The sequence below is a fragment of the Fulmarus glacialis genome, unplaced genomic scaffold (assembly GCF_000690835.1).
Source record: "Fulmarus glacialis isolate BGI_N327 unplaced genomic scaffold, ASM69083v1 scaffold3913, whole genome shotgun sequence".
Classification (NCBI taxonomy): domain Eukaryota; kingdom Metazoa; phylum Chordata; class Aves; order Procellariiformes; family Procellariidae; genus Fulmarus; species Fulmarus glacialis.
This window is the reverse complement of record NW_009204892.1, coordinates 27,519-54,340: the sequence shown is the minus strand read 5'-3', so window position 1 is coordinate 54,340 and position 26,822 is coordinate 27,519. Positions and strand designations below refer to the sequence as shown.

Sequence of the window (26,822 nt, the reverse complement as noted above, 5' to 3'; positions counted from 1 at the left end):
ACTGTGGCCGTCTGCCTGCAGAAGCCTGTCAGCTCTTCTGCCATTTTTCTCAAGCTACTAACAGTAATGGTGCATATACCCACCGAAGTGGGCAATCATGCTATCCCACTCCACTCGTATACATCAAATCCACTCTACAACTGACCCAAATATATGAAACATTATGTCTTCCCCACACTGTGTTGGCCAAGACAAAAGGGTAAGGTAATGAGCAAACCAGCCAGGCTCTGACATGTACAATTTAACACCCATGCTGTGCTAGAGAGAACGAGGGCTAGGCCCTATCAGTAAATGATTTTGCACATTGATGCATCTCGATTTAATTTGCCTGGGCTTGTGCCTCAGTATCTCCTCCCCTAGCCAAACTGCTCTCTTGAATCAGCTTGCTGCAGAGTGAGAAGAATGGTCACCACTTCAGAGGGAGGGAATAAAGCTGATGCTTCTTGGCAAAACCCTCCTGCCTGGTGACAACTGCCCAGGGTCAGGCCATCTGCATCCCCTTGTTAGGCAGCAGCTGCTCTACTCGCTCTGCAGAAACCCTCTTCCTTCTGGACAGCAGTGATAGCTGATTTAATTATTGATGATGATGGACAGAGGAGGAGGAGTTCTTCAGGGGAACTCACAGGCGCCACACGCCACAAATCCTAAAATGAAGTCCCTATTCTAAGGTATCAAAACCATTCCTGTCCTTTTACAGGACACTATAATTACTGTCCAACCAAGATGAGAAATATTCATAGACCCAGCTAGTTATTCAAGCAGCATGCTCACACTACATCCAGCGTCACCTTTGAGCCTCTTTTTTATTTTTTTAATTTTTTATTACCTGTGCGAGTGTGAGGTACAATGTAGTGTTATTTATCTTGAGATGTAGGTGTATGTTCTGGACGGGGAACGAGTGGATTCTGCTTGGGCAGCTGGGTCATTCAGAAAATCCCAGATGAGGATGGTGTCATCGTGTGAGCTGCTGACGATCTGGAACTCGTCAAACTGAAGTCGAAAGACTCTTCCAGAATGCTCCTAAATGCAAGTGGGAGACACAGCATGTTACTTCACAAACTTGCTGGGATGGAGCAGGGAAGATGAACTTGGGCTTGGATTCTAGTATTACATTCATTTCTTAGTAAACCTCACATGACACACTGTGCATTACCATCACATAGCGTAAATTAAGCCCTCTTTCAGTGGAAAGGGTTTGCCGTATCTGTGTACTTGGCTCGCAGGAAGTTTACATTACAGTTATCCCATTATTCCTTAAATTCCAATATTGGACACACACTGTGCAGAACAAACCAAGCTCCCTCCACCACACAATTCAGTCTGGCAAGGTTAATAGGAGCACTGTCTTCCTTGTTCCGTGGTGAAACTCTTTCCTGAAATCACAGCATTCCCAGATGCAGCAGGTTACAGGGGAGAGATGAGAACTTTGCATTCAAGAGTTGGCATCACTGCCACTGCTGAAGAGGAAAGAGCTTAATACCGGAGGACACTAAGAAGCCTGTTGTAAAGTCCAGTGACACAGTAATAATTCCTCTTAAGCAGTTCTACAAATATTAACTAGAAAGGGCATTCTTTATAGGCAGTTTGCATTCTGCTCTGAGGCTGAGTGGAAATGGCATGACGATTTGGCAAGAGTTCAGACTGTAATTAACAGGAGGTAACGGCAAGATCCTGGATATCACAGAGCAAATCCACTATGCTTGCCCTTTTGTGTTGCCTATTTTTTCTTGGTGCTTACACTGCTGCAAGAGTGAGCAGTGGCCTCCTCAGTCAGAAGGGAACAGAAACCATGCAAGTAGAGTGAGCCCTATCTCTTCTATTAATACATATTTCTCTCTAGTGCTCACATGTTGTAAGTGACCTAGGGTCAGGAAAAAAACATGCTTTAAAATATTCTAGTACTGAAAATACAGGTTTTTCGAATATTTAGACAAAAGAGAATTGCTAGCCACTAAATGGGAAGCCTTATGGCACAGGACTACAAAAATACAGGTCGGTCTGCAAAGCAAAACAGCTGCTTTAAAGTGAAATTCTACATTTTAGAATTAAAATTAACTGAAAACACACACACAAAAGTCAGATTCCATTTTTAAGATAAATTTTAAAAAAGGTTCAGACATTGGAACCTTTCTGATCTTCTAACCATAACTAAAATTTGTCTTAAAAACACCTTATGGGTTTCTACCTTCCCACCTATTCCAAAGAGAAATGTTTTTCCAGAGTCTGTGTTGCAGCAGAGAAGTAAGTGAAGTTCTTGCTAAAAAATACCACTACGGTAGTCAGATTCACTGAGGGACTGCTCACAGAGACGGCAAGAGAGAGAGAGATACTTCCAAAGCCTGTTTCCAAAACTCCCTTTTTTCTCCCAGTCACTGTAGGCTAAATAAGGTTGCCCTAGAAGTTCTATACAGCACCTGCCCTTTGCTGTTGGAGTGGCAATAAGCAGACTGCACACCCTGTGCTGAGGCCACAAGGACCTGAACCTCGTAAGGAAAGTTGAACTGTGTGCTTATTCTGTGCTTGGAAAGCTTCTGTCAAATTCTTGTGGCCGCTGTTCCAGCTAATGGAAGACAAAACTGGAAGGGACCTGGCATGCAGCGAACATTTGTTATCTGTGCACTTTCCTCCTACTGTTTGAAAATTGAACACGAGCAGCAGGAGACTCACGATGTTCATTGTGCAGCCAGGTTTAATTTTGGAGGCCGATGGAAGAGAGGAAAAAAAACCTCAAACCATGGGTAAGCGGGTATAAGGACACCCTGTTGTCATAAACATGAAAAGTCCTAAAAGCACCACAACAGCCTCCTCTGCGCCCTGTCTTCTGGCCCCCTCCATCGCTATCAAACAGGGATTTATGAGTATCCATGTGTTGAGATTCCTACAGTGTTTCCATCCCACCGCTTCTGATTTATAATATAATTAGCTGGGGCACTTTGGCTGTCCACTGCTGGAAAATGCAGAGGAAATCACACCAGTTAAATTAAGTCTACAGGTTACTAGGCACACATTTGTCTCAGGCTGGAGCAGGAACACTGCTAATACCAAGCTGAAGTCCTAGACTCTCAGGATATGTGCTCATGGGCACAGAGTTATTCCATAGTTTGCAGCTGGGTGGCCAATGACAAAGGGTTTTTCTGGATTTCAGCTGTGAAACTATTTGCAATTCTATTTGGCTAACAAGAAAGTTTTTCAACGTAGTACCTGCAGGCATCCAAGGCTCTCACAGACTCTAACTCTGCAGGCTTATGGTCCAAATACATGATTGGAAAAGAGTTAGCATGACTTAATGATCTACTGCCTGTCAGCTGAGTCACCGTAACCCTCACAGCCTGCACCAAATGGGAAGTCAAATACTTTAGCAAAATCTACAGCAACAGTAGCAATTCAGGTGGTCAATGAGTGTGCAGAAGGTCAGCTAGCACAGCTCAGCTGGTGAGAGGTAACCGCACTTTTAGAGAATCTGGACAGCCTCGGTATGATCTTGGTTTAGAGCACAGACTACAGTCACATGCCACAGCAGGTCTAACATATACCAACCCAAACACCGCCCAAACATTTCTTAGCTAAAAAATAAATACATTTACTACTACTTTTTCTATGAGAATTTGGTACTCGATTGAAGTCTTCCTTTATCCCCAGCAACAGTGCAGGTTTTGGGGGTGAATGTGATGGAGGAATGCTTATAGGAACCATCCCACGGCCTTGGTTGTACTGGCATTTTTCTCACAACCTTCCCATATCATTCTAAGACCAGTGCAGAGCCACTGTTCAGCATGACTGTGAATGTCGTTAACACTCACACAATGACATTTTAACCACACCATCATCAGACCTGCACTAAATATCAATGGAAAGCATGAGAGTAGTAGTTGCTGTTTAAAGATGAGTCAATTCCACTGTCCGTTTCAGTCCTTAGCCTCCCTTTCCCTAAACACCCAAGAGCCAGTTAAAAGGAATTCCAAGGTTGCTTTTGTTCTTGTTGCTCTAATTTGGAATCTACTACTTTGAGAAATTCCATGTCCACAATTCTGACAACGTACTACTACATCATTAGGTACACACAGGCTGAAGTAAACCCACTGGCACATGGATTCCAAGAAGGACAAGTCTCAAAAATGGATTTAGTTGTTAACTTCAGATCACAGAACAAAACTGTTAAAAAGTGAATGAAACCTCCACAGGTTCTAATTTTTAATGCTTTATAGCTTGCAACATTAAAAAAAAACAGTTGGACACCCAACGAAATGATTTCTAGATCCTGCAGACTGGGGCTAAGCTGACTTGAGTTTTCATGGCTCAAGATAGCCCTGATCAAGCACATTTTTCTGCCCCCTCCACCACGCCTACCGAAAGGTCTTACCACAAGTGTTCGCAAGCAGAGGGTCCCTGCTGGAGCACGGGGGTCCAAAGCAGCCACAAGATCCCACACTTTAATTTTTCTAGTAGTGAAAAAACAGACAAACACCATGGCTCTGTTAAAGAGAAAAGAACAAGTGCTCACAGAAAAAAATTAACTGTTAGTACAGCTTAGCTGATACACCAGCTCAAGGAAAATTACAGCAATCCTTCCGCTCTTGAGACCTGGTTCTTGCATTTCCCCTTTCTAAAGCTTATAGAGCTTAATGGGAGAAAAAAATATGCTGTCAACAAAGTAAACCCCTAAAAAGCAGGTGGTAATAACTAACAGAAACATGTGGGAGTGCAGACACCTGGTCTGTAATGGCAAATGGTCCAGCAGACATAACCACAGATGGGAAAGATTGTTTTTACCCGTGGCTCAGCTAGAAGGGGTTTCAGGTTGAGTCAGTCAGATATTCTTACAAGCTAAAGAACTGGACCGCACGCATCAAATCACACTGACTTATTTCAAAAGATAAAAAAAGGTATACTTTGTAGCATGGCCATGAAAAGGTCCTCTTAGTATAACAGACAAGGAGTCTAGTATTTATAATGAAGATACAGCAAAGTGGCATGTGAGACACTGAGACAGACAGGAAGATACAAGGTATTGACTGCACTGACAGCCTCACCCATCATATGCCCCGCTGACTATCCTCTTGTTATCAAAGCGTATGCATCTCACCAACTCTTCATGGCCTTCCAGTACTCGTAAACATGCCCCACACTCGATATCCCACAGCCTGGAAGACAGTAGGAAGAAGCACTAGGAATTTTTGAATATCTTGCAACAAAACATTTGGTCTTTCCTTGTAGTTGATGGAAACTTGGAAATAAAGATTATGATGATGCAACAAAGAAGAAACAAACTACATTCATCACTCCTTTTTGCTGCTATTAAGCGGATGCACGCTTTTCAACATGACCCTGTGATGTTACAGTATCACATGGGAAATGAGTCAGAGATCCAAAAATTTTAAGACCAGTTGTGTCTAGTATCCACTGCTCTAGTAACACAGGGTATCTCCCAGTTATCTTCACAGTGAGCCTTATTACTTTATTTTACTGAAGTTGATTTTTCATAAAAGTATCCTGCCTTGACTTTAAGACATTAAGAGAGGGAGACTTACCAATCCCCTTGGCAGCTTGTTCAAATTGGTAAGATCACCTTCAGAGGGCACACATCCTACACGCCTATTTCTGATTTGGAGACTACCATCAGACAAACTAAGACATTAATACAGTGAAAGGTAGAAGAATTAACAAGCCCTTTTTATTTGTCATTTTTCCCACTGAAGGTATGTTTACCCTGTAATCTAGGCACCTTATGCATAAGCTAAAATGGGCACTCTATGTTTATTATTTTGTAATGCATTTTCTTCTTGCTCTCCAATAATTCCTGCGGCTCTCTGCTAAGTGTTTCTAATAATCCAATATTTTAGAAAAGTTCTGGCACCAAAACCAGTACACAATATCCCGGTAAGAGACCCAGCAATGCGTTATTCTCTCAACTGTAAATATTCCAGAGTTTTGGACTTTCTGAAGGATTTTTAGCATGGAGAATAAATTAAAATACATCAGTTTTTTACACTTACACACTACCTCGAAAAATACTTAAGAAACGCTTGAAACAATTGTGAAGTAAGTCTATTTGCTTTCCATACTTTTGTCAGCTCTCTGACATGACTCCCAATTACCATGGATAAAGAAAGATTATTTGCCTACAAGAACTGAAATTCTTTGACATGTATTGTCTAGAGGTGTTCCACCTCTGGCTGAGACATGCTCTGCTCATACAGGAATCTTTTAATAGCAGTATCTGCCGCGGCTCCCTGACACACAGCTGAAAGCAAGCAGTCACAAATGTTCTTAAATGCTCATTCAATTAGTGTTCAGACTGACATGAGCTTCACAGTAGTGAGAAATACGGGTGGTTCGTGGAATTTCTCTGGGTGACACATCTCGAAGCAACACAGCTGCTGAGGAGTCATGTCACTTTTCCTTGAGAGACAGACAAAGAAAGAGATAAATTGTCCCCACATATTTCACTCCTGAGGTCTCCCAGGGAATAATCCAGATCCAGTGGATGTGTGCCCAAGTTTGGTGGATAATGATTGCAGCTGTCATGCCACGACAAGCTGCTCTCACTTTGGACAACAAAGGAATGAACAGAACTCTTTTGTCACTGTAGAACTGGGAAAGGATTTGTCTATGCACACGTTCAAGGCCAACGAGGAGCACAAGGTGATTCTTCAATCCATGAAGTTGATCTTTCAGGAATCTGTGAAGATCCCAATAGTTTTCACATGAGTAGCAGCACACCAGTCAAGGTCAGAGCAAGCAACTCCATGGCAAAGGTCAGCCAAAGGCACTCTAGCTAGTCAGAGAGCATTAAGTCTCTCAAGGACTGTAAACAGGATGGACAATGCCAGAAATGAACTGGGGCAGAAAGGTTTGAAGAGCAATCTTGTGCCAGGAACTTTCATGCCATGTGTTTCCATTCCTTGCCATCAATCCTGAGATTGCCAGCAGCTCTGGGAGGCTGCATCACACTAATTCAGGCCTGTATTTTCAGGTCCCAGTTTGAGTTTTTACCTGAATGTGAATGGGATTAGAAGAGATGATCATGTCCCTAGCCATGTGGGGAATGGGCCTTCATGTACAAAAGGGATAACTGCTATGTAAGAGCAGATCTCCTAGCAGAATTGGTGCCAAGGGTACCTCCCAGATTTGATAACCTTCCCAAATTTCTACTTCTTTAAATAGTCAAAGGACCAAATAGTAAGAGAACTACTCTTAAGGCTTGAGAACTAACTAAAAAAATTCACTACAAACTGTACGCAGTCGAAAACATTACCACTCCTCCTTCCTATAGCTTTGGGAGAACTTCTGGAAGCAGAGGGAGGTCTGCAATTATCTCAGCCTTTAATTCACTTGAAGTCCTGGCAGAGCTGGAAGATGTACAGAAGGCAGGTGAGCCTGAATCCCCATCTCCTAGAGAGAATGCTGTTGTCTAAATAGTCCAGTATCAGATCCCCATGTGCGCACACACATGCAAATCAACCACTCGTTTAAAAATTAACCCAAGGTGATGTAGTCTGATTCTACTTTCTTGCTCTAAATTATCTTCTTTTTTTTCTTTTTTTCTACACCATGTTTGTGTGTAGCAATTAAGAACTTTGGCCCTAGAGGCTAAGATACTGAAGTGACTGGATTAAACTTGATGGATCAGTTTCTACCAGATGAAAATTGGCACAATGATAGCAATGCCTATGTAGCTGTCCCCTCTTACACTGGTGAAATTTCCGGCCTAAAACAAAATCTAAATCATTTTCATACATTGAGTCTTCCTACAGAAGAAAGATACTGATTTCTCAGCTACTTCACATGTCCTTACATTTGCAGTTGCAAAACTAGAAATCACAGAAAAAATTTGGAAAAAAGTTTCCCTGCAACTGGGGAACGATGAACTTCAAATTCTGCATCAGGAGGCAGCCTCTACTAAAGGCCAACACACAACATCTGGCATTTTACAGTGGATTAAAGTCAAACATACAAAGCACGAAGCCACCCACAAAGATGACGTAATAACCTGCCCTTTCTTAATCACCCTTCCACTGACTTGTGCCCTCTACTAATGGCTGGGAGAAAACGATGTGACCAGGTAAGTCTTATGCCTTGCCCACACAGCTGCCAAACTTGACTTCCATTAAGATTCACTGCCAACATTCCTGAAATTCTAGCACAATTTATCTGTCAACTAGGGATTTTGTCCAATGTAAGCATAAAAGTAACTGTATTCCTCTTCAGTGTTATCACTATCTTGACATTTATTTTTATTAGCATTGCAAGTCTTATTTTAGATCCTTCCCTAACTGCTGTAATATTTAACTATTTCTTACTCTAATTCTGAGACCAAGTTTCATAGTACAATTGCAGAGGGTTATTTTTCCTATGTGAAGTGTGGGAGTTCTTAAGCGTATAAGTGGTGCTACTCTTACACAGTGCCTGTAATACTTTTTCCCCTGATTAAGAGACAGAAGTTCCAGCCCTCTTGGTCACGCTCTCAGACAGCCCTATACCAAAATCTGGCACAATGACCTGGTGATGTCAATCAAAAGACCACCACTTTCCCACAGAATGCAAAGCAGGGAAAGGCAGTGTGTTGCAAGCAAAGTCCACAGGCAAACAGTAGCCTGAATCATTCTCGCTGAGGAGAAATTATTGCTGACATGCAAAGTGAAGGGTTTCTACTTACACTGTCCAGCTTTCAAGTTTTATCAGAAGGCAGTCAATTATTTAAAGCAATGACAAAGACAAAAGGGAGGTTGCTCTTACTCCTGTTTGCATGACAGAGCCATTTCCCTACGTCACATATGCTACTATTCAAGCTTGCTTCGTACACCCCGAGATTAGTGGGACATCGCTCTGCCAGCAGCTGCAGGCTGTAGGGAGAAATCCTGGCTCAAGATACCAGAAGGAGTTAAATCTCAGATTGCAACCAGGGCAGCTGGAGAAGTGCAAAAGGCAGCAAACTGAACTTCATGCTCTAAACCAGCTGTTCCAAACTTAACCAGGTGCCAAGTACCACAAGAAGAGTTTGGCGAGAGCCCAGGAGGATTTCTGCAGAGGATTAAATGCCTCTTACTGCAAATCTGACCCCTTTAACTAGACACATAGCCCAATTAAAATATCACAAGAGGACATCACAGAAAGTGGTACTTGCCAGCTCTTTCATACACCAGAATTGTCAGAGCAATGCAACTTGTTGATTAGTATGGTACCCTTGAGATATAGAGGATGAAAGACAACACAGTAAAACAGGCTTCTAATATCTCTTTCCAGTAGTTCCCAATGTTCTATACCAAAGAAAGCATATTTCAAAGACGACAAGGGTACAGAGCACTTCAGTTGCCTAACCTCTGCACATCCCAGGCAATCAGAGACAATATGCTTGCACAGAACTCTGCAATGGGGAGTGTGTCTCTCACCTGATAGTATTATCTGAAGAGCCGCTCACTACTAGCCTGTCTCTGTACTGCAGACATGCAATGCCTCGTTTGTGGCCATTTAAGGTGCGCACAAATTCGCAGGTACTAGTGTTCCATACCTGTGACAGGAAGGGGGGAGGGAACCACACAGAGACAAAATTATTAAGAAGAGACTAACAAAAGCTGGTATCTGTATGATATAAGGGTGCATCCAGAATGCTCTTAATTGAAGATGCTATCATTAAGACTGGGAAAATTACCCCTCTGATGACTTGTGACTATAGTCTGCAACTGTTAGCAGCTTGGGTCACTGTACACAGAAGGTTTTTGCCACACTGTATGAGAATTAGCTTCCAAAATCAGGCTTTAGCACTCTTGGGCTATGATTTGGTCTACACAGGGTCTTGATTTTCCTCAGTTTTAATGCCACAGACTGGGATCATAGCAGTAACACGTAAGTGACTCCTATCCACTCACCTTCACTTTTGCCCCCATGCTGCCCTCTGACAACTGTTCGAATGACTGATGCTGAAACAGATTATGGAAGTGGTCACGTCGAAAAAGAACACAGAAAAAAAAGTCCTTTTTCAACTGCATCTGTACCTGGATCTGATTTGCCATACAGCTCTGTAAACAAGCTGTGCAAGCTCAACAGAGGAGGGACAAGTGGAAATGAGCAGCAGGAAGAACACTGCTTCTAAAGGAAGATCTGTGTAATAACTCCCAAGGACCATCCTCCCTGTCTGGTCACTGTTCTTGGTTATTAAATACCCCAGTGCTGCAAATAAAAAGCCTCTGAAACACCTCACCTTTATAGTTCTGTCACCTGATGCTGATACAATGTACTTGTCATCAAAGTCCACTACATTGACGGCAGCTCGGTGCCCTACTAGCACCCTCCTCAAGGTGATGTCTGTTGGTGAAGCCATGTCCCACACAGCAATGGAACGGTCTTTGGAGCATGTCACCATCATGCCATTATTGAAGCGGAGGTGCAGTACTGCTTCACAGTGGTGAATCAGCGTATTCAGCATCTCGCCTGCATTCACGTCCCACACCCTGCAGTTTCAAATTTCAAACCAGAGAGAAGAGAGTTAAAAAACTGTACAATTGATTTTCTGCAAAGCGAGAGAGGGACGGGGAGAGGTAATTGACTCTTTAGCAATATTAGAGAAGCAAACACACAAGTTATAGCTACATCTATTAAATAGTTCATTAAAAGATGTATTATATAAACCTGTTGATTATGCATACATTGAGACAGTCCAGCAGCCAAAAACCCTGCAATGCAGTTAACACCATAAAAATAACCCAGCCAGGAAAAAAGCGTTCTTTAATTAAGGGAACTTAGTGCTGAGGAAAAGTATGAGATTGATAGCATTAAAGACTGATGTTTCCTGGTTCTGTCAGCCTACCACACACTCCATTTCCAGTCAATGAGTATTTAATCATGACCTATGGACAAGCAAGTTCAGCGACAGGTTTAATTTTTGACCTCTCTCACAGGACTATGAACTCAAAGGATAATTTATACAGAAGCAGAAGACAAGATAATGCTTTTCAAACAAATACAATTGCCACAAGTTGCACCACGAATTGCATTTACCCTGCAGTGCATCTGGTACGCAGCTATGTTCCAGGAATGTGCTGAATACCCAAATTAAGACAGAGCATTTATGTCAATTTAATGTTATTAGAACCAACTGTTTCAGCTGAAAGATAATTTAAGATGAAAGTTAGACGAAGGCTTCATACAGAACTTCTAGGACTTGAAATGAAGATTTTAAGCCTTAAAAAGGTTTCTTTTGGGCTATTCTGTTGGCAAACTTCTTCTACCCCCCATAGAGAGATTTCTTTTGGCACTATCACACCTGTATCCCAGATACACTACTTGAGAGCAGAAAATGGCTGTATCATCAGGCACATCAGACATCGCAGAAGTTAAAACTTTCCTCTGCCAATAAGGCGAGCAGTAAGGAAAGGCAAGATGTGCGAAAGACTTCTAATGTCTTATTTTCTAACTTATGGAGGCTGAAGTGCATCAACTTATGGACTATAAATGAGAAAGAAAACCACATTCCAATTACAAAATGCAAAGAAGAAAAACCCGGACTAAAGACCTGAGCCATTAACATAGGAGCAGTTTGCAGACAGGGTTGCCAAACTGAACAGGAGCTGGAGACCTACTGACTTCTTTGGACAAGTGCATCCCTGAGATCTCAGAAGCATTAAGAGCCCATCTGTACTGTCTATTGGATGAAGCCCCTCTTCCTGAGGAGACCCAAGGATAAAAGTGATGCATCCTATGTGCCTCTGGGGTCTGCACAAACATTTATAGATACAGTGGGAAACAAAGTATTTCTGGGCAAGTAGCCAGTCTGCAATTTGGCCTGCCTGGCCTGATATAGAAGATGATAGTGCTTGTTACAGAAATCAGCCTCTTCTTTTGCGATGTATTTAGCACAGTGCAGCTCCCACACCATCTCCTGGCAGGCAGTGTTGCTGAAATTCTGTATTCCTACTAATGATAGGACCCCAAAATCTAGCAGCACCACGAGACTGCACGCATCACATGTTAGGACCTAAATTTAATGGTTATTAGCTTAACAGTGGTAGTTTACATGCAAGCACGGTGATAACCATGAGGAGCTTGCAGCCGTACGAACACGTGCTAATCGCTTCAGAAAAGGCCACTGACACAGCTTTTTGTTGTCTGTAACTTCACTGCATGAGCATTGTTTGTACTCTGACAAGAAGAGAATATATAACAACATGGAGAAGACAGACTTGCTCCTTCACATCCAAGTTCATATTGCAATTCACTAACTCGTATGTCCCTGTATTTACACTGCAGGTCTTAGACTGTCTGGGATCCTGTAATATGTCTAGTGGACTTCACATCTGCACAACATGCACCTCAAGTGCTGACTTGAGGTGGCCAGCCTTTTGCTGGAAACTGGAAAGAAAGCAAGGATAGAAAGACTGAATGAAAGAAACATCATGCTGAAATTTAATTAAAAGTCACAGGAGATCTAGTCATACATCTTTTGTTAAAATTAAGTGACAACGGATGACTAAACCTTCAAACTTGCTTTGAAAACTTCAACCAACTTTTAAAAAGTTATCCTCAGGAGAATTTAAAACATTCTCAGAGAGTGTCAAAACATGCAAAACCTTGGTGAAATGCCAGATGGCCTTCCTAAGTCATCTTAACCTTGACTGGCCTTTGCTTAGGTTCTCATTTCTCCTTGACAGCCATTTGCATGGACATCTGATAAACAAGGACAGTACACTCCTGAACACATATGCTGAACTACTTCACAGAACCAATTGAACAGCACACATTTAGGAAAAGATCATTTCAGCAGCTTGCAAGGCCTAAAATCTTAGAGGCAAACAGAAAGCTCCAAATCACGAGCACACACCTGACTGTTGAGTCAGAAGATCCAGTAATGATCACCCGTTCATCGTACTGGAGGCACAGGACGGAACCCGTATGTCCGGTGAGAATTCGCTTGCATTCCAATGTATTCTTATCCCAGATCTAAGATAGCAAACATTCAAAACCAGACACGTCAGTAAGGTTTTCATCTTTCAGCACTTACTGGTTTGACTGGTCTGTTTTTTACTACAACACATCATCCATAGTGCAGTTAGAACATCTTTAGTGACATCTGTAGAGTCTTCTACAGACTCTTTGGTGCAATACATTAACATCTTTGATATTACTGGCTTTACTATGAACATTAGTTTTACCCTTCTCATCGGGTACAGGGCACAGTAATTACATAGCCTGTAATTACTGATGGACAAAAACTCTGCTAGTAAAGTCTGTTTGTAAGAAATCAGGGTCTCTCTTGCCAGATAAGAGAGGCATACATACTGTGCAGATGTGAGGTGGGAGAAGGAGAAGGCTAGGTTACTAACAAGAGATTGAATAGGTGTCACTGAAATTAGGACACTGCTATTTATGGCATGGACACTGCATGTCATTAGTATGCCATTTTGGAGCATTCTCACCTTAATAGTATTGTCTCGTAGGCCACTTACTATCTTCTGATCATCATATTGTAAACAATAAACCCCTTTGCTTGTCTCGCTTCGGCAATGGATCCTCTGTAAACTGTGCCTTCCACACCGCCAGTTTGACTCTATTGTCTTGAGGAGAGACAGGACACAAGAGAGAAGTAAAAATAAAGCACAGAACTATCTCCACTTTTTTTGTTTGTTTGAGAAGACAGCAGATACTTTTCTTCACACTTTTTCCTGTAATCAGGCCCAAACAATGACATAACTTTCTAGAAAAAGCAACACACGTAATAAAACCAATTAAATGGAGAAAAGCCTGGAAAACATATTGTGACTAAACTCGTCTGTGTTATCTGGAATGGTGAGGGAGAAGTGACCTAAAAGCTTTTTTCTGCCTCCAACCTTTAACCCCCTGTGACTCAACGACTAAACAATTGAAGAGAAAGTCTCAGTTGAGCTCTAGCTAAGTGCTTTTACAAACTTGTCACAACAGTGCCTGAGCACCGCTTTTGCCATTAGGAAACTACTAGAACATGGCATTTTGCTCACACTAGATACAAGGCAACCATGCTCAGTTGCTTCCTGTTTCCCTGGGTCTCAGGCTTGCAGTCTTTAGCAATGCACTGTCTCCCTGGCTCAGTTCCTGGTATCCCCCCGTAACATCTTATTAGGTCTCATCTGCACGGGGTGGAGCAAAGTACTGTGGAACACAGAAAATCAAGATGGTATGGTACTGCTGTGACATCTGATGTGCAAGGTGTAGAGACTCCATCTGCAAACAGCTCACTGAACAATCCAACTCATCCTCTGTCTAAAAAAGCAGCGAAGCCTGGGACCTTATATAACTATCCCAGGTCTACAAACTCTGGACAAAGACAGACACATCAGATTTAATGAACTATTTCATTAGAATGAAATATTGTCAGAATTTCAGCATCATGAATAAATCAGAGAGATTTAAAAAACAAAACCACCAAACACCACCACATCTGGAAGCTGTTTCTTACCTCTATGTCCTGTATAATTTTGGGGTAAAGTGCTCTGTAGAACGAGTTGGGTGGTGCAGTCCCATCAGGAGGTTTATTTTTAAATAGATATTGTCCCCTGGAAGACAAAGAACACTCCCATTGAACACAAATCATGTTTTCACATTTTCAAGAAAGGTCCTCCTGGCATTTTACAAATGGGTAACTGCTGTTGAAAAGTACAGACAGATTCATATTCAAACCTAATTTACTCAGTAAGATGGGGTGGTTCCTTGTTTGTTTGCCCTGCAACATGTCAGTGTTACATTTTCACACTGAAATACTCATGAAAAATCTGTGCCTAATCACTCAGGGAAGGGGAATATATTATCAGTTATGGACATGAGCCCATTCAACTCAATAGGAGGTGAGAATGGCTCATGCCTGCAATACACATACCCATATCAGAGGTCACCTTTAAAATAAAGTGTACAAAGAAAACAAAAGAAGCCAAGGAACCCTCAAACTCACTATGCATTCAAGGCTAGCTTTTATCTGCATTAGCAGGAACAGTATCAGTTTTGGTACATGGACATTTTACTACTAATACTGTATTTTGGTAAGCAACACTTCATCTACAGTGCCTCCCTTATTTCAACACTGATTTGGAATACTCATATCCCAAGCTAGATTTTTGCTACAAAAAAAAATCCGTAAACGGCAATCACTACCTGCTGTGTAAAAAACTTTAATTCCTCATCCTGAAGTTAAGAAGCCACCAAACACGGTGTGGAAGCTAGTAAACCCCACCATGGGCGTACTAACTGCTGTTCTGCCTGGCAACGTGCCTCACAAAATGGAGAGAGGCACAAATGCCTCCAAGTGTAATCCTGGCATCAGAGGCACAGAGTTTACACTGGGCAAGCTCTCCCCTTCTCCCTCCCTTGCTCCACCATGGCATAATTAATTGTTCAATACTTCCTTGCGCGCTTCTTTCTTGTCCTTTCCATACAGTATACCCTGAAACTCATTTGAGAGACTGTACATTAGCTGTCCTGATGTACTTGAACTAGGGAAATCACAACAATGAACTGAAATTTTTACGTTATAAAGCAGTAGCAAACTATAGGACTGAACAAAGTAAGAAATGCTCAAGAACTTTTGATAATTCTTTAAATAAAGTACTTTAAGTACAACTTGAGACAAAGGTGCTTTCCACTTTGGACAGAGCAATCATCTGAGTCTTCAAATACAGTGACCAGCAGCCACTCATATGGGGACAAACACACGTGAAGAAGGGACACATGGATGCAGGCAAACCACTAACTAGATGGTTGCCTATTTACTGTGATCCAGTCTGGAAGTGCATACAAGAAAATAAAAATTATTGGCCCAGGGAGACAAAAAATGCTTTGGAGACACACAGAATACCTAGGACACATCCTGGAAGACTTGAGGTAGGTCTACGACAATCTGTATACAAGCCTATGTGCCTGAGAACCTGTCTATTGTTTCCAACTTTACTAACTGATCTAATACAAGGTCTTGTTGCTACCTATAAGCCCTGCCTTGCCGCATGTAGAGTCAGTTGTTTACAGTTCAGCTAAAGGATTGCTTGGAATTTCCATGGCATCCCAGTGGCTGTTGTGCTGTGGCTCTGGGATAAATGAAACTATTGTTTGCAGGTTTTGATGACTGGCCAATTCAATCAAGTATTCAGATGGACACAATTGTGCCCAGATTTTGGGCTTCTGTTTTGTATTTCTCTAAATCTGTGTAACCCTTACTGCTCTCTGACAAGCTGTCAGTGAAGGCTACGATGCTGCAGAACCGGGTGTTTCTGTTGTAAACCAAGAGCTGCAAATGCTGAAATCAGCCCATGTGCAAAGTGAGGAGCTGTAAGCAAATAACACTAGTCATCTACCATTCTGAACTGTCCAGTTAGTCACCTCCTTGTGCCATGCACAGCGTTAGCATTGATTACAAGCTAAAAAGCTCTATATGGCAGAGATGCAATTACACTGGATATTTCTTGTCTGCCTCTCTTAACCACCCCACCATGCCTGCAGTTGTATCTTCTAGAGCTAATCAGAGGGCAAGCTGAAAGACATGGCCCAACTTGCTCCTGTTGTGTCAAAGCAACCTCCAGGACACAGTGTAAACCTGAAGAAGAGGTGCAGTAACAGGGTGTGACTGTCCTTTGAGATGAGAAGCAGGATTTTGCAATCGTTTTTTAGAAATGTCATGTGTCTGTATGACTAGTAATTGGTGCTAATGTTATTTCTAAAATCTGGAGGGAGCAACTTGAGAACTATCAGCTATGACCTCTGACAAGATGTAGAGAATAGGTAAAGTTCCACAGAACAGGAAAAAGACAAATGTAGCTCTTGTATTTTAAAAAAAGGGAAGAAGGTCCACCAAAGAAATGGTGGACCATCCAACTCAACTTTGACAGCTTAGCAGTTCTAGACACACAGTCAATCAGATGAGCGCCTAGATGACAAGGTGACAAACAACAGGCAACACTGATCAATCCAGAATACACCATGTCAAACTGACCTGATTTCTTCTCACAGACTATTCTAATGACTTCGCAAGAGAAGTATGATCTTGGAAGAGCTCAAGGGTGGACACACAAATGGCTGGAAAGCACAGTTTACCAATGGTGCTCTGTCAAACAGGATGGCAACTGGGATCTTGCATGGAATCTGTCCTAGATATGTCATTACTGAGCATTTTCATTAATGACAAAGAATGTAACAGGGAGTGCATTTATTACCTAGCCAATGATACTAAAGCTTAGAGAAGCTACAAGCACTTTGGAGGACAAGATTAAACTCATAATGCTCCTGACAAAATGGAGAAATACCAAACAATAAATAGAATCTAATTCAATAAGGACAAGTGCCAAGTTCACCACGGAGAAACAACATAAGCATGCAAGATAAGGAGTAATGGCTAATTAGAACTTGCACAGAAAGGGTAATTAATTTTATAACAGTATTATATTACTGTTAAAAAAGAAGCACATGTTCTACTGGAAAGCATAAAATGGAGTTTCCTACATATGGCATGCAAAGCCATGCTTCCCACACCACCAAACTCTAGTGATGCCTCAGCAGAAGTAAGACATCCAGCTGATTACACCATCCTCCAAGAATGGAGTAGAGTAATTGGGGAGGGTCTAAACAGAGAAAACCAAGAATGACAAGAGGACAAGACAGCACAGGATTATGGTTGGTTAGCACATCCAAAATGTAGGGAACATGATCATCTTCCAACATGGACAAGATTACTGCAAAAAGGAGAAACTATCCTGTGTGTCTGAGTAGGCTAAATACAACATGCCAAACTGTAACTAGGAAGACAGCCTAGATTTTAGGAAAATCTTTCTAACACTAAAGTTAGCAAAACAGTGGAATTCCTTGCCCAAGCAAGGCCTGGGGAATCTCCATCAGTGAAGGTTTTTAAGAACAAGTTAGACAAACATCTGGGATGACCTAAGAGAAACCTGGCTCTGCCTTTGGGAAACAGGAGGGACTAAATAACCTCTCAAGGTCCTCTTTGGACTTACTGTGACCTCAACAATATAGAGCAAAAATAGAAGTCCTGGAGAGAACAAGACACTAAAAGGAATGCAAAAGTTATCACTGCCATGCTTGTGTTTCTTTTACACTCTTTATAAACATTACACTACTGGAAGCAGATCAAAATAGTATTTATTTTTAAAGGATATTCATAATGCTGATTTACTCGCCTTTACTTCCTGAGACAAACAGTGTAACAAAATTAACCATAAAACAGGAGTCTTTGTTTGCAACTCCGTATCTTTTTCTTTTTAATAGCAACCAAAATGCCTGAGCTGTCACTTTTATCTTGTTTATGAAATATTCATACCCAGCTTCCTTTCCGCCAACATCCTAGGGACACCCTTGGAAAAGAAAATTATGTATTAAAGGACGTACCCCTGAGAGGGAAAGTTCTAATGAAATGTTAACAGAGCAGCTTCAAACTTGAGTGAGACCCACGTTGTAGTAAGGCTATTCCAGATGATTATTAACTAATCTATCTGCATTTCTAAAGTCCCCTATTCTCCGTGGTACCTACCCTCAGCTTCCAGTTTGAAAATTAAACAGATATCTAATAGTGAAAATCTGCTGAGGAAAACAAACAGACCTATCAGGAAACAACTAATTCATAGCACATGCTGCCCCACTGCCACCCCTAAAAAAGCTCTTCTGCTCTGAACTGCTGACTAGTTTAGTGTTCCCCTGGGGCGTACACAGCTTCTTAATTTGAACCGAATGACAGCTGGGCGTAAAAATCTCAGTCTGTATATCTCACTTGTCACAGTGGGATAAGAGCATGATCAGATGAGAAAGGTGAGGAAAAAGCCCCCACATTGCTTGCGTAGCCAAATGATGCCCTAACTCCCCAACCCCCGAATTTTGATTTAAGCAACTGTCAGCTTTAGAACCAACATGATGTTTCAGGGTGCTAAATAACCCTCTTCAAACATGGTTTGAAACAAACAGCACCTACTGTCCTGAATGGGGGCAAAAGAGGTGAAGATGCAGTTTCCTCACCATCCTCTCCTCTCTGACAACCCCCTCCACAGCGAGTCTGTCCTGACCATTCTCTCGATGAGCTTCTTCCACAGCATGCCATCCGACGTCACCCGGTACCACTCCTTGCACACCAGCTCAGCAGCACACAATGATTTGGCATCCAGGTATGACAGAATGTTCTCAGCAATGTGGTCCAATCCCCGAGCTGGGGGAGACAAAAAAAAAAAAAAAAAAAAAAAAGATTATTTGCTGGGGACACACGGAGTTTAAAACAACTCTCCTTGCCAGTACAAAGATACCCTCTCTTTCCATCTCCTCTTCTGCATGCAGAGCTGGACCAAATGCACAGAAGAGCATTTGCGGCTAAGTTCAGGAGTGAACAGCGTTCTCCAACTTCCTTTGGATATAACACAACAAGTCATTAAAAATAATAAAGAATCCAAGAAGTCATTCCAATCTATTTCGATGGGTTTTAGCACTAGGGGGATATTCTATGGATGGCATTTCCAACTCAGCAACGCAGCCCCCAAAATCTCTCTATATTAGGACCATTTCTCATCTCACTGCTACAGCTGTTCTCATGTTCCAACGGCTCAAAAGCTGTTTTTGCTAAAGCAGTAGCTTTTAAACGTAATGAAGAAAAAAATATATATTCCCAATGTGTGCCTTGAAGGGTAGTGGTACCTTTAGACATGGGGGAGGGAAAGATATGCAGATGCACAGGGAAGTCGAAAGGGAAGGAGAGGCTGTGTAAGGAGAAAGTGAAGCAGGTTTGCTAGTTTCATTTATTTTAGTGGGTGGAGGAAAAATACGCACCAAAATGGTATAATTTGCAAATATTTTCCAGTGTGAATACCAGGACTGGCTTTGTTTCAACACGGCTGGAGTGAAATGTAAAGCAATTGCTTGGTTAGCACCAAGGACCTGGGGGTGCTGATTGACAGCCGGCTGAACATGAGCCGGCAGTGTGCCCAGGTGGCCAAGAAGGCCAATGGCATCCTGGCCTGTATCAGAAATAGCGTGGCCAGCAGGAGTAGGGAGGTGATCGTGCCCCTGTACTCGGCACTGGTGAAGGCCGCACCTCGAATACTGTGTTCAGTTTTGGGCCCCTCACTACAAGAAGGACACTGAGGTGCTGGAGCGTGTCCAGAGAAGGGCAACAAAGCTGGTGAAGGGTCTGGAGCACAAGTCTTATGAGGAGCGGCTGAGGGAACTGGGGCTGTTTAGCCTGGAGAAGAGGAGGCTGAGGGGATACCTCATCGCGCTCTACAACTACCTGAAAGGAGGTTGTAGCGAGGTGGGGGTTGGTCTCTTCTGCCAAGTAACAAGCGATAGGACGAGAGGAAACGGCCTCAAGTTGTGCCAAGGAAGGTTTAGATTGGACATTAGGAAAAATTTCTTTACTGAAAGAGTGGTCAGGCCTTGGAACAGGCTGCCCAGGGAAGTGGTGGAGTCACCATCCCTGGAAGTATTTAAAAGACGTGTAGATGAGGCGCTTAGGGACATGGTTTAGTGGGCATGGTGGTGGTGGGCTGATGGTTGGACTTGATGATCTTAGAGGTCTTTTCCAACCTTAATGATTCTAAGCAGCCCAAGATAACGTCTGCATAGCTGGGGGCCAGGGCAGGTTTTGCTACGTTTCTTAACTGGATGCATGTATTCAGTAAAAATGTGCCCTTACCCACTCAAATATAACCACTAGCCAGACTTCAGGAAAGTAAGATGCCTTTTAAATGAGATGTTGCATAAATACAGTTTCTCTTGGAGGCTGTTTAATTCACAAGTGAGACACACCATCAAGACATTATCTCACTTCACAGGTCAAATTTCAGAGGCTTTGTGAAAGTTGTAGTTTAGACCCCATCATCCCTCAGGCATAATGTTCAGACCAACCAAAAAGGAAGCATGGCAGATTGGTATTACATGCATCTTCCCTCTGGTTCACATTTGGGGCAGAGTTGCTTCTCAGAGTTGCAAGTCTTCTTGCTTTTAAAGCAACAGCCTCAAAAACCAGGCCCTGCTTGTGACAGGGAAAGAAAAAGCAGCAAGTGCATTTTTACAGTCACATGCCTGTACTTCTGCAAACCCAAACTGGGTGCAATCAGCTGATTCTGATTAGAGTTCATGAGACACAAAAGGCCCAACCTTTGTTTTCGTTAACCGAAAGATCTCAAAATTATGGCCCAATGCATGAAAATGAGAAAATTCAGCATGCCTCCTCTCACTCCTTTCAAACATCCTAAATTTGTAATACACTCTGGGTGAGACATTCTGCCCAGCATTTTATGCCTCCATTTATACCTAGAAAAAAGAATGTGAATGATACCATGCACAAACAGAGAGTGCAGAAAGAGGTCTGACATTTCTTATCTTTATAGATGCAAAATTAGATGTCAACCTGCAAAATAAAAGCATCAGCAGCCTTTATTATGTATTTAATCTGAAAAGATATATACAGCCACTATATAAAATTTTTTAAAAAAAAGAAAAAAGAGAGTTTGTAAATTTAGATTGACTCTACAGCAATTCGTGGAAAGAGCGATACAATGTTTTAGTGAACATAAACTGGAATTTGCAGGAATTCCGCAATTTGGTAGAGCAGACATGGACATCGTGTCCCCCTGCTTTCCCCACCCTGACACCTGCAGCCCTCAGCTCTCTCCACTGGGTGGAAATGGCATATTTGCTTTCCCAGTCTGTGTTGCTTCCAATGGGCCCACAGACATTTACAGACCCACCAGGACATTTACAAATGCCTGCCTGTATAGTATCCATACTGGTGGCTTTATGTCAGCAGCGTCACAGCAAGAAATTATTTTATATGGAGAACAATCAGTGGCTTTAGGAAGCAGGGCTACACTGCATAAACTGGGCACAGTAATCTTCACCCAGAAGTCTGCCTCTGACCCACCTACCCTTTCTGGATCATCAGTAGTTGCACTTTAGATCTTGCTGCAATGAGGTGGTGTAACTACTTCCATGACCGTTAAGTCATCCTTTGCCATTGATCCTAGACCCTTCACAGAGAAGGAATACTAATGTTTTGGTCTCTCCTCCTCACATTTATGATAAGTGGACGGGCAGAGCTATTTTGGCCTGGCTACAAACTCAATTTTATTATTTTGTTTCTTAGGAACAGCACAACTCACTGAGACATATATCTAACAAAGCATCGCTTCCTTAAAAAAGAGAAATCTCTGCTCACAAAAGTTTTTGCTAAATTGATGTGAAACACAATTAGCCCTTCAGCCCTCCACGCCAACAAGAATGTTTCAGTTATTCACACATGAAACCCTTATAAAAATGACTTTCCTCATAAAAAATGTTAAACAGCTTGGAAATGCTAAGCAGAGACTTTATTTTTCAGAAACAGAACAAAGTTTGTTATGTTAAGCTGTATTTTTCAAACAACCTTAATTCTGTTCAAAGTACTGGGAAAATAATCTGAGCCAGTTTTACTCTATATTAGTAAAACGTGCTCATGATCTAAAATTACCTTTAATTCTGGTCATTCTTTGGGACAGTGCTAGGAGGACAGAGATAAGATGCCTCATGATTTTGAAGTAGCTTTATTGTTTTGTTTACTCGGCGGGGAAAGCAGGAGAGAGAATGAAGGAGTAAAAATGAAACCAGAATGCTGAACACTTGGGAATTTCAGAAAGCTAAAAAATACTTAGAGTTTAGGTTTTTTTATTATGTGACTTAATTTAAAATTTTAGGTTCATCACTATTTCCTAGGCAGTTTCTTAACTTCCCCTTTGCCATTCCCCTCATTAGAAACCTGCCTATACTCAGGATATCCTGCACAGACTGCAGAGTCTGTGCCGGTGTAATTCCTTGCCATTAATTTTCTCCCTTAGAGCTATATTCACTAGGACATTAGCACTTTGCAAATATGCAAATCGATGCACATACATTATTTAAGCACACAGTTCCCACAACTATTCAAATACTCACACATTAGCTGCCTGATTTCTATCTGTTCTGCATTCTGAAATAGTAAAATTAGCTGCTTCCTGGGTAACTGTGAAAAGACCACCAACAAATATGGTATGGCTAAGAAATTTTGAATGTCTTTGAAAATATTTTTAACATTTGCCCCAAATTTTCAGAAAAAGGCCTGAAGGATGAAATTAAGCAAGTGCAAATGAGATGTATTGACTTGCTTTGATGGAGTTTTGTCGAGAAAGACCTGGAAAAATTGTGTATGTAACTATATGTACACTTCCACTTTAAAAGTGGGGAAACCAATGCACTTTCAAAATACTCTCTATTTTTCTGAAACAGAACAGCTCTACAAGTTATAATGCTGCTCTAAGTACATGAGATTATTGCCATTGGACTACTAGAAACTAACATAAAGCAGGTACTTAGCATAACTAAGATTTTTTTTTTTTTTAATGCTACAACAGCCATTTGATTACTGGGCACAATGAGCTTAAAAATCCAGTGAGTCTACATATTTAACTTCATAGCAAAACTTCTGTGGTGCCTTTATGCTTTGTACAATTCACAGTCAAACATGCTTTTTTCCATCTTTTAACCCTAGAACTTTAATTTCATGTTGAGAAATCCCTTCTGAAGAACAATCAAATGACTGGACTGAACAAATTGTCGGAGTTCAGCAGTTCTCCAAAGGTATTCACAGAAAAAGATTTTGGCAAGACACTCCTCTCTTCAACTAGCTATTTAGAGACAACAGCTGTAGCACTTCTTACTCAGGTCCATCTCAAAGTAAGGACCTATGCCATGGGAATGCAAATCTATTAGCTATCTATCTATATATCTATCTACAGAGGTATGATCTAATGGTCTGAAAAAAAGACCAAAGAGCCAGGAATTTCTGTCTGGTTCTGAAACTCTATTGCTGTATACATTTTATCTCCCACTGCCTCAGTTTTCCCATCTATAAGACAGGGCCAATACAAGACCGCACGTACACTACTTTATGTGTGCATTCTGTGAGATACACCCAATGCCACATCTGAGAACAGCTGGGATAATATTCTCAACGGAAAGCACTACGGAGATGCAAAAAATAGAACATTTCCATCCTTTGATCTTATGTCCTCCTTTCTCTATTAGCAATAAACACATAATCAAAGCAATGGCTTCAGGAAGGTATTTTACTAGGAAACAGAGACAAAAAAATCTAAGTAAGAAAAGGGAAAACCTCAGCTGAGCAACCAGAAAGAGTAGTAGTTTTAATTTTTAAAATTTTCGTTATTCATGCATCGTTGTGAGCATTATGAGTACAACTACCTGCCCTGTGGCTTGCGATGACTATCCTTACAATACATATATGAGCTACCATTTACTCATAGCCAAACCATGGTGGTATTAGATCATGCCTTGAGAGATGGCAGGAATACAAAATAAAATATTACTACATTTCATGCTGTTGTAGAGCTTTTCAATCAAAAGCTATCATCTGTTTTGCAAACTGACCCTAGAAGAGACCTCTCCAGCAGGGTAGGCTAGAGTGGAATGGTTTTCTGAAAGACAAGACAGAGGAGCAAGCTCCCTCTGCCTGCAGAAATACCTGGCAGTGCAGTGATGAAGTCCCGCTGTAACATGGGTTTGAGGTATGAGTTTATATGTCCGTGCTGGTAGTGACACATCTGGGATATGAGGTGCTCCACAAACTCCACCTGGTCAGACTCGGACCACTGTTCAAAATACTTGACGCAGAGTTCCTTCTCCTTCTCATAGCTTGCAGACAGTTTTCTTTGCTTGGGCACAATCATACTGGAAGTGCCATTGGCAAGTTTTGTCTGTAAACAGGAAGGACAGAAACAACCCAAATCACATATATGAAAAGAAGCTCAAGTGGTTTTATGATTTTGGGGGGAAAAAAGCAGAAGAAAAAAAGCACTCTGATACATAAAGTTGGCTGAGGCCATGTAACCCATTTTGTGTTGTAAATCGGAGTGCAGCCATCCTGAGCTGTAACCCCTGCAGAACAATGCACTGGCTCATGCCAGAGCTGCACACAAAGGACTCTGGTTAGACAGGAAACCTTGAGTGGCAATTTAACATAAACACAATTTTAATTACATCTTGCAGACAGTAAAATGCATTTGGACTCCTAATCTACAGTTACCAGTTACTTCAATGCACCAACAGAAAACTGCATTTGTATTTTGTTTTTTTTTTTCTGAAGAATGGACTGCTGCTAAAATTCATAGGGAATGCATGAAACGGATGAGAAAAAAATTGGTCATACTTCTTTTGAGTATAAAATTATACCTTGAGAGCAAAGCCAGGTAAAACACACCCTGATATTTGGTACATACTTCTTTCACAGACTAAAAGATTTTCAACTTTCTGAGCACTGTTAATACCCTGTCAGAAGGACTCAGCTCAGAGAAGAGTTTTAGGGACAAAACAAAACACTGACATTTCAATTTACTACTTGATAGCAAGATATAATTTCTGCTTTCTAAACAATTTAACTGGAAGAAAAGTGCACATTTTGCATTGCAAGGATATCCCGTGTCCAAGTAAGATTAACTGTTTGCTGGAAATTATTTTTTCCCATACTGGTCAAATAGTTTGTATTAAATGCTGAAAACATGTGATTTTCTCTCTTCCATTGCAATGATTTAACACCAGACAGCATTATAATAACAGTCAATATTATTACAACATTTCTATTTACAAAATACATTTAGAGGTTCTCTATTAATTATCAAATAATTAGAAACAAATTACAGATATCAGAATATAAAAACATTCATGTAGGGATGCCATATTTCTGTTCTATAATAATAATAGATAATTCCAGTCTCGCCAGGAGATTTTATTAACTTTAAGGGAAGAAATGAGTACCTAAGTCTCTCTGCAAAAGTATCTAATGACCTAAAAGAAATGCATGGATTAACTGATTTTACAGGAAAAGAAAAAACAACAAAAAAGCCTTTTTTCAGCAAGTGCCAAAACACTGGGTTATTTAGAGACCACAAAATCTAGTTACCAAAACTGGGTTTAGAATGCAGGAATTCCTCATTTCTCATAAAAAACTCCTGTATTTCAATACCCCCCCAACCCCGACAGCAATCCTGACTCTGAAACACCAAAAAACTCGTAGTTTGAAAATCTACTCAACTAATCACCATTTACATTTCATTTTCTGGGGAAAATCCACCTAAATACTCTTCTCAGCATTTCCAGCAGAGCTGAACAGAGCGTAGAAAAAGACAGTAATTAGCTGTCATTTTTAACACACAGTTCCTTCTATTGCTGAATTATGGTTTGACTTAAGTTTCTTTGAGAACACAGAATATGGAGATCACATCATCAGTGCTCAATTCTGCAGCTCAGTGTTTTCAATCTTACTTTTATCCCCACTCCTCCCTGCGAATTTCTGTGTGTCCCCAGTAAGATCATGTAAGACGAGGGCTATGACTGAGCTACACTTTGATTTAGTCATCACATGGACAGCATTGACTGCAGGTGAGTTGTAGACCCAGTTACTGGGCAGAAGGAAAGAAATACTCTCCCAGGCCAACTTTTTATATAGAGAAATCTCTAATGGGACTGTGCGCATGAAGTCCTAGGTGTGAAAGGCTGGAGTTATTCTAGCAAAGTCCACAGTAGGCAACAGCCTGGCAAAAAATAATTACCAATGGACTACACTGAACATTGGTCTTAAGGGATTCTGGTCATTTTTGCTGCGGTTAAGCTGCCTGCAAAACAGACATCCCTGTAAAAATGCTGGATTAAGACAGCAGAGAGATGTTGTATTCTACAAGCTTGATCTCATTTCATTTCTCGTTTTCTTTGCTGTGCAGCCAATCTCACAACAGGCTGTCTCTACAAAGCATTATTAAAAAACCCTATACTTCTGCCTTTTAATTTAAGAGACTGTG

At 41.3% G+C, this 26,822-nt stretch overlaps 1 protein-coding gene across 1 annotated transcript; it reads right to left on the bottom strand.

Moving 5' to 3' along the window:
• Positions 1-806: 806 nt before the first annotated feature.
• On the bottom strand, positions 807-24,719 carry LOC104074872 (F-box/WD repeat-containing protein 1A). Its single transcript, XM_009575167.1, has 10 exons — positions 24,494-24,719; positions 18,970-19,156; positions 14,426-14,522; positions 13,410-13,547; positions 12,815-12,933; positions 10,199-10,448; positions 9,390-9,508; positions 5,031-5,141; positions 4,361-4,439; positions 807-1,020 (listed from the first exon to the last, which is right to left on the bottom strand). Exons 1-10 carry the CDS (start codon positions 24,696-24,698, stop codon positions 859-861), a joined length of 1,467 nt encoding a protein of 488 aa, XP_009573462.1. The 5' UTR covers positions 24,699-24,719; the 3' UTR covers positions 807-858.
• Positions 24,720-26,822: the final 2,103 nt, after the last annotated feature.